At 57.7% G+C, this 8,826-nt stretch overlaps 1 protein-coding gene across 1 annotated transcript in view; it reads left to right on the top strand.

Moving 5' to 3' along the window:
* The first annotated feature begins 1,797 nt into the window (after positions 1-1,797).
* The window catches only part of LOC141986929 (retinol dehydrogenase 13-like), a 43,655-nt gene continuing 36,626 nt past the window's right edge, over positions 1,798-8,826 (top strand). The window contains exon 1 of the mRNA XM_074951997.1: positions 1,798-1,974. Within this exon, the coding sequence (XP_074808098.1) occupies positions 1,818-1,974 (157 nt within the window). The 5' untranslated portion in view covers positions 1,798-1,817. The remainder of the gene's footprint in view (positions 1,975-8,826) is intronic.

Genomic DNA, 8,826 nt, shown 5'->3' with positions numbered 1-8,826 from the left:
TCCCTGTGTTAGGATCCTGAACTTGACCATCTCATGGTCACTGCCTCCCAGGTTCCCATCCACTTTTGCTTCCCCTACTAATTCTTCCTGGTTTGTGAGCAGCAGGTCAAGAAGAGCTCTGCCCCTAGTTGGTTCCTCCAGCACTTGCACCAGGAAATTGTCCCCTACACTTTCCAAAAACTTCCTGGATTGTCTGTGCACCACTGTATTGCTCTTCCAGCAGATATCAGGGTGATTGAAGTCTCCCATGAGAACCAGGGCTTGCGATCTAGTAACTTCTGCGAGTTGCCAGAAGGAAGCCTCGTCCACCTCATCCCCCTGGTCTGGTGGTCTATAGCAGACTCCCACCACGACATCACCCTTGTTGCTCACACTTCTAAATTGAAATTCAATTCTGAACCCGTTTCTTCCGATCACTCTCGCTTGGTTCGATCTAGGAGGCGAGAAAGCTCCTGTCCATGCTTGGCGGATCTCAGATCCTGAGGGGGTCTTGTTGCACTAGCCGGCCATTCAGGAAGGAATAGCTGAGGAAATCCCTGAGGAGTGAATTGATTTGCCGTGGCCAGACCTGCACTGCAGAAAGGGTGGTAGAGAGTCCTGCACTGGAAAGGAGGGCCCCGCCCCGGGCTGAGCTCAGGCTGCCCTCCTCCCCGCAACCCCAGCAGGCCTGGTTCTGAATCACATGCTCCCACCATGGGGTCCTGCATTCATCCCCTCTTCCTGGGACGGTGGGCTGAGGCTGGCATGGGGCAGGCTGAGCCCCAAAGCCCCAGAGGGCCACCTCACCTGTGACAGCTTAGTCTGGAATTGTCCATTATGGGTTTTTCTCCCTTCCCTGTGAAAGCAGGGTGTGAGTGAGCTCTCCTTTGGCACCTAGTCATGAGCTGGGGGACAAGGCTTCAGGACCAGGCCGTATTTGCTTAAACCCACGTGTGCTGCCTAGGTATTCCCTTCTGAACACAGCTGTCTGCTGATCGCCGTCGGCTGGCGTTGGGCTACAGATCACTTTCGCATTGAGTGCAGGGGTCATGGGCAGCCCGCAACGGAGCCGGTTCTGTGTTGTATGGTTAAGAGGGGCCCCTGGAGATTGAACCTGACCCTTGTTGCTGCCGACTCCGCCTGGCAAAAGAGTCACACACTGAAGGGCTGGGACTGGCTGGTGTCAGAGTCAGGAGACCAGGCCAGATGGATGCCTGCTGGGGAAGGGCCGGGGGCCCTGATGGGGGTTGAGCTGGCTGGGAATCGCCCCAGGAGCAGGGGGGAGGGCTGGGGTCCCTCTGGCTCCCCCATGGGGTGGATCCATCCTGGAATTGCCCCAAAGGGAAGGGCCGGGCTCCATGGCTCCCCAACAGGGGTTGAGCCGGCTGGGAATTGTCCCGGGGGAAAGGGCCAGGGTCCATGGCTCCCCGACAGGGGTTGAGCGGGCTGGGAATCGCCCCTGGGGGAAGTGCTGGGGGCCCTGTGGCTCCCCAACAGGGGCACGGGAGTTGACCCAGCTAGAAATCGACCTCAGTGGGAAACCACGGGCCCCTCACTGTGAGTGATTATCACAGGAGGGAGACTTGTGTGGTCAGGCATTGCAGCCAGGCAGTGTGTGCTCAGCTTCCATCCCAGCCTGCTATTTGCCCCTCCCTGCGTGGCAGCTGACATTCCTCTTGGCAGAGGCAGCTGGGGGTGTGGCAGAAGCTCAGACCCCGAAGGAGCGTGGGGTGCAGCCTACGGTGTGGTGCGTGGGCGGGGTCCCTGCTCCTGATGCCAGCCTCCCTGGGAACTCACCACACTGATCATCCCAGAGGAGTTGAGGTTTGCAGCCTGCTATGGAGATCTCCTGCTTCAGCAGCCACCTGGGCTGGGCTACATGTGTGCTGGTGCTGGCCCTGCTCCTCCGAGCCAGGAGAAAGGGCTCCTGGCACCCCCGCATGTCTCCCACTGACCTGACGGGCAAGACAGCCATTGTCACCGGAGCCAACTGCGGTGAGTCTGGCCCCAGCCACCTGGGGCAGGGCTGCTGCCATGGGGGCAGCGGGGCGGGGGGCTGGCCAGTGCTTAGTGCTGGTCACTGGTAGTCGCTGGAGGCGTCAGCCTCTCCATACGTCCCTCTCCCTTGGCACACCCTGTCCGCAGTGGAACTGGGCCAGCCCAGCCAGCCATCAGGCAGGGAGAGGGGAAGAAGGTGGCTGGGGGTCCCCTGCCTTGCGACTCCAAAGCCCTGCTCCCCTGGGCCTGTGGGGAAGGGGAGACCAGATGGACACACGCCCCGTGGGGGGGAGTGTGCCGTGGTGCCCTCTCATGGCTGGGCTCACAGAGAGGAAATGGGACCCCTACTCCTTTCAGCGTGAGCCAGGCAGGGAGGAGGTTTTACAGCCTTACTAAGGGACGGATTAATGCAGCAATGCCGTGTGAGGGGAACGTAGGGATCCAGCTTGGGGGGGAATCAGTCGCTTAAAAGAGAAATGTAAATAAGCAGTGCAGGGAGGGCATGCGTGTGGGTGCGTGTGGATGTGTGTGGTGCGTGTGCATGCGTGTGGATGTGTGTGGGTGCGTGTGGATGCGTGTGGTACGTGTGCATGAGTGTGGATGTACATGAGCATGCAGGGGCTGCTTCTGCCTCCAGTCCCCTCAGGGCCCTGCCTGCCTGAGCGCAGCCTGGGAGAACTTCCTCTCGCGGCAGGTGGAGTTTCAGAGGAAAGAGGGTGCAGTGGGCTGGTGAGCGGGCCAGGGCTGAGCTCAGGAGGGGACTGCAGCTGGCTCATACTGTGGCATTGGCGGGCGGCGGGAAGGGCTGGACGGCTCACAGAGGGCTGGGGGGGAAGGGCTGGACGGCTCAGAGAGGGCTTGGGCGGGTGGGGAAGGGCTGGACGGCTCACAGAGGGCTGGGGGGAAGGGCTGGATGGCTCACAGAGGGCTGGGGGGGAAGGGCTGGATGGCTCACAGAGGGCTGGGGGGGAAGGGCTGGACAGCTCACAGAAGGCTGGGGAGGAAGGGCTGCATGGCTCACAGAGGGCTTGGGCGGGTGGGGAAGGGCTGGACGGCTCACAGAAGGCTGGGGAGGAAGGGCTGGATGGCTCACAGAGGGCTGGGGGGGAAGGGCTGGATGGCTCTCAAAGGGCTTGGGCGGGTGGGGAAGGGCTGGACGGCTCACAGAGGGCTGGGGGGGAAGGGCTGGATGGCTCAGAGAGGGCTGGGCGGGAAGGGCTGGACGGCTCACAGAGGGCTGGGGGGGAAGGGCTGGATGGCTCACAGAAGGCTGGGGGGGAAGGGCTGGATGGCTCACAGAGGGCTTGGGCGGGTGGGGAAGGGCTGGACGGCTCACAGAAGGCTGGGGGGGAAGGGCTGGATGGCTCACAGAGGGCTTGGGCGGGTGGGGAAGGGCTGGACGGCTCACAGAGGGCTGGGGGGGAAGGGCTGGATGGCTCACAGAAGGCTGGGGGGGAAGGGCTGGATGGCTCACAGAGGGCTTGGGCGGGTGGGGAAGGGCTGGACGGCTCACAGAGGGCTGGGGGGGAAGGGCTGGATGGCTCACAGAGGGCTGGGGGGGAAGGGCTGGATGGCTCATAGAGGGCTTGGGCGGGTGGGGAAGGGCTGGACGGCTCACAGAGGGCTGGGGGGGAAGGGCTGGATGGCTCATAGAGGGCGGGGGGCCTCTCACCCCTTAGCTGCCTGTTCCAATCCTCTGTAATCCTCAATTTCCCCTGCTCCTCTCCAGCCTGACGTTAGCCTCAGAGCCCCGCTGCCACCAAAAGGGAAGCTATTTGCTGATTTCCGCCCCCTCCGGGCACCAATGTGTTAATACCTTTGCTCAGCTTTCCCTGCGGTTAACGACTGTCTTGCCAAGGCCACGGCCTAGCCCAGCAGCACCTGCTCAGGGCTCTGAACTCCGGGGGGGGCATGGCTGTTAGCGACGCTCCAGCCCCAGCACCAAGGCCCTGAGTGCACGGGACAGGGCCCTGCTCTAACTGCAGCCAGGCTCTGAGCCAGGCAGCCAAGCCAGCGCTGAGCCCCAGGGGAATGTGCTGATCGGGGTGACGAGCGAGGCTTCTCGGGGTTTGGCTTTAACCTCTTCCCAGTTGACACAAGGGAGCCCCAGAAACCTGCTCTCTGACTGGAACAGGGATGCTCCACAAGGATTGCACCCGCTGCCTGGGGAATCTGGGCTGGCGAACGGCATGGGAGTTACTCCCAGGTAGTGTGTCTGCAGCCGCAGGCAGCCGCTCGTACATTACACTGCGGCGTGACACCAGCTACTGCCCAGGCCCAGACACCCCCCAGCAACGTGTGTCTGGCACGGCCCAGCCCCCTCCCACTCCACACGAGCTCCTAGAAACGCCAGCCGTTCATCAGGGACAACGATGTGCACCAACCCTGTCAGCCCAAATGGAGCTTCCCAAACACCTCAGTTCAAACATACTGGGTTTAGAGAAAACACGTGTGTTAGCTACACAAGGATAGATTGACGAGAATACAAGTAAAGAGACATAAAAGTCTGAATCGGTTACGTGATGGAGCATCTGCCCCACGCTGACATGCAAGGGGTTAACAGAGCACGAGGGAGGCTGCGTAGAAAGCAGCCAGTAGGAGAGGGGCTGTGAGGAACAGCCAATCAGGCCCAGCTGGTCTATATAAAAGGGAGCTGCAGGGCAGAGCAGGGTCAGTGGCTGCTGGGAGCCTGGGGATTAAGGACTGTGCCCGTGAAGGGCTGAGAATGGTAAGCCCCTTGGACAGGGCAGTGGCTGGCTCCTGGGACTGAGCAGCTGAGTTCCCTTAGGTGAGGGCAAAGAAGGTGCTGTGGCCATGGGGAAGGGGCCCAGGGAGACATAGCAGCAGTGAAAGGAATTTGAGGCGCAGCTGGAGGCTGCTAGCTACAGGGTCCCTGGGCTGGGACCCAGAGTAGTGGGTGGGCCCTGTAGTAAGACGAGGTCCTGAAACTCTTGCATCGGAGGCCTGGTATGAGGCTGGAGGCCTGAACTAAAGTAATGGTCAAGACTTTGCTAACATAAAGCAAAGTTAAGCTGTGAGCCAGAGGCAGGCCCTGCTCCCAGAATCTGGCAAGAAGAGGGCTGATGTTGCAAAAATACACATCCCAACAAGGTCCTGGGCACTAGTTATGGGACCACGTGCCAAGATGGTACCGAACACTCTGTGGGGAATGTGGTAGTACCAGATAACAGGAAGAGGCTGACCTATCCTCAGGACAGGGGCAGGAAGGTAATATGGTAGAGTTGTTTTGTGAAAGGCAGCACCCTAATGTGTAGAGGGGTGTTCCTCAATGCGTCAGGAGTGATGTGTAACTTGTTTGCACCTGGGTATAAGAATACATCCCTGAGTGGATGTCTTTGTCCAGCCTAAGGGGCAGTGGAGTGTCCCTCCCCTGACTGAGCTGTGTCCATTGTCAGGGGCACACATTCGTAGTATGTCCTGTAGGGTCTGCGGGAAACTATCACTGTGCTTCGTTGGACAATAAACCTGGCCAGGTGCCTTCGTACCTTACTAGAGTCTGTGGTCTCTGGGGGTTCTCTCGGGGTCTGCTGTGCCAGCCATCTGCGCAGAGCCGGGGCAGCACACAGAGGGAGCACACGCATGCAGCTGACTGTTATCATCATCAAACAAGAGCAGAGCACCTCACCGGTGATGTCTGACAACAAGCCCGGGTCCCCCTCCACTTGCCCCTGGGGAAGTGGCTGGACTGTTTGACAGAGATATCTCACCCAGAAGGGGAAACACTGATGACAACCCAGGTGGGGAGCTGCGTCGAGAAGAGGATGCTGCGATCCTGGGAACTGAGAGAGGAGCTATAGGCGGGAGCAGAGAAAAAGTGCTGGTGTGTAGACCATGGGTGTCAGCCTGGAGCTAATGCCCAGCATTGCCAGGAGGGGGCGCCAGTCTGGTGCTGAGGGCTGCGCCCTGTGACAAGGTGGTGGAGAACACGGGCATTCAGTCGCCCAGAGGTAAGGGGATGGTGTGGGGGACTGAGCACCGGGTAGTTGGCTCAGAGGAAGGGGAACGGAAAGAGATTAAATCGCACTGTCACCCCTGACAGAAGGGAAGAGTGTGGCACAGGACAGGCAACCCTGAGGTGTGGTAGGAAGAGAAAAGACTATGGAGTTGCCTTGGGCAGAGGCACTCTTTGAAGAGGGCAGCAAAACCTTCCCAGGCTGTTGTCCCCAGACTTGTCACCCCCAAAGAAGGGGAGAGACAAGCAGCCAGAGTGGATCCAGGCCCTGCTGAGGCAGGTGCTAGAAAATCAGCACAGAGGGTGGGAGGCGAACTGGTACCTGCAGGAGAACTTGCTGGAGATTATTGTGCAGCGGCAGTACTTATCGAGAGTTCCAGAGACACCCGGTATGCCAGAGAGGAGAGAGGTGTGACGGCTGGATCCCAGAAACCCCCTTGGGAGCTGCCACCTGATGTGCTGGGACTACCTCTGAGCCTGTTTTCCCTGGCAGCTTGGGACTTCAGTGCCCTGCCTGGTGGTGCCAGACGCTCATGCCTGCTGCAAACACAGACCCAGGTCTGAACCACGTCCCCCAAAACCTGCAGGCTTTAACTGAAAACAGCTTAAGAAGTGTTCCTGTCTCCAGCACTCAGATACCCAACTCCCAATGGGGTCCAAACCCCAAATAAATCCGTTTTACTCTGTATAAAGCTTATACAGGGTAAACTCATAAATTGTTCGCCCTCTAGAACACTGATAGAGAGAGATGCACAGTGTTTGCCCCCTCCTCTGCCCGCCAGAATACATATTCTGGGGTAATTAAGTAAAACGATTTTTATTAAATACAAAAAGTAGGATTTAAGTGGTTCCAAGTAGTAACAGACAGAACAAAGTGAATTACCAAGCAAAATAAAATAAAACATGCAAATCTAAGCCTAATACAGTAATAAAACTGAATACAGATAAAATCTCACCCGCAGAGATGTTTCAATAAGTTTCTTTCACAGACTGCAAAAAGAACAGGAGGACTTGTGGCACCTTAGAGACTCTCAAATTTATTTGAGCATAAGCTTTTGTGAGCTACAGCTCCGATATGCAGCCGATGAAGTGAGCTGAGCTGTAGCTCACGAAAGCTTATGCTCAAATAAATTTGTGAGTCTCTAAGGTTCCACAAGTCCTCCTGTTCTTTTTGCGGATACAGACTAACACGGCTGCTACTCTGAAACCTCTCACAGGCTAGACTCCTTCCTGGTCTGGGCCCAATCCTTTCCCCTGGTGCAGCCCTTGTTCCAGCTCAGGTGGGTAATTAGGGGATTTCTCATGACTGCAGCCCCCTTTGTTCTGTTCCACCCCCTTTTATATCTTTTGCACAAGGCGGGAATCCTTTGTCCCTCTGGGTTCCCACCCCTCCTGCTAAATGGAAAAGCACCAGATTAAAGATGGATTCCAGGTCAGGTGACAAGATCACATGTCACTGTAAGAGTTCATTACCCACCTGCCAGCACACAGCTACACAGGAAGACTTACAAGTAAACAGAGCCATGTACAGTCAATTGTCCTGGTTAATGGGAACCATCAAGATTCCAAACTGTTAATGGCCCACACTTGGCATAATTACAGTAGGCCCTCAGAGTTATATTTCATATTTCTAGTTTCAGATAGAAAAGAGACCTTTTGCATGAAGCATATTCCAGCTACATTATATTCACACTCATTAGCATATTTTCATAAAGTCATATAGAGTGCAACATCACAAAAGGAAATGTTTGTTTCCTATTGAAAGGGACAAGGCAAGAGAGGGATGCCCTGTGGGTCCAGCTGAGTGGGAAACAGGGGAGGTGATAATCCCACCCCTCTCCCCAAGGGTACTGGTCCTGAGGGGGAGTATGTGTGATGGGGCGTCCACCCCACACTGGCAGAGAGCTCTCCAGTCGGCTTAGACCTTGCCTTGCACTGCACAGGTTTGTGAACAAAAGGCAGCTTTTGCCGACAAAGCCGTGGAGGTGTATACGCTACAATGCTCCTCCCGCCGACAAAACTCTCCTGCCTGGCCGACAAAACTAAGCCACCTTGCCAAGAGGCAGGGAGCTTTTTGCAGGAAAGTCGATCGAGAAATGTCAGTGTAGACACTGCGTGCGTTCGTTACATCGCTGTAACCGGCCTCCAGGAGGTATCCCACAAAGCCCACCGTGACCGTTGTGAACTCGGCTGCCCTGCATCCAGGTGCCCCTCTCCTTTCAGAATTGCTGTCGGCGGGTCTGCTGCTGCTGATTGCTCCCCTAGCTACTGCCCCCGCTGAGCCCGGCAGCGCACGCCCGGGGGTCGGGGGGAATCTCCTGGGTCTGTGGGGAGGACGCGGAGGGAATCTTGGAACCAGAGCATTAGCGCAGAATCCCGCACTCCCCGGCACTAGGACCACAGCAGAAGGCAGGCAGGACGGGCTGCTGTGGCCCAGAGGGGGAGAGACGGCTGGGCTGTGCAGAGCCGGCGAGGGGGCGGGGGCTGATTGCAGGGTGCCCCCCTCCCCTGTGTACCAGTCGCTGCTGAGAGGAGGTGAGGGGGTGGGGGGGCACCAGCTGTCTGTGCACTAGCTTCTACCTCAGGCTTGGTTGCTGCTGGCTGAATTTAAAGAGACAGCGTGCCGACACACTCGCTCCCCCCGACACACACCGCCTCTCTCTCTCACACGCACACACACGCCCCCCCCCCCATTTCTCCTGTTCCTGTTCGGCGATGTCGGTTTGGTGATGTTACGGAGGGCTGATGGAAAGAGCGGCGTACAACGTGTTGCTTTTCGGGCGCACACAGCGATCGTTACAGGTTCCTGGCTCGGTGCAAACAAACAGTGCCAGGCTCCGCACACTGCAGCAACACGCCCCATGGCTCAGGGTTAA

Source organism: Natator depressus, chromosome 4 (assembly GCF_965152275.1).
Source record: "Natator depressus isolate rNatDep1 chromosome 4, rNatDep2.hap1, whole genome shotgun sequence".
Taxonomy (NCBI): Eukaryota; Metazoa; Chordata; order Testudines; family Cheloniidae; genus Natator; species Natator depressus.
The sequence above is the reverse complement of the archived record's forward strand: the minus strand, read 5'-3'. Positions and strand labels throughout refer to the sequence as shown.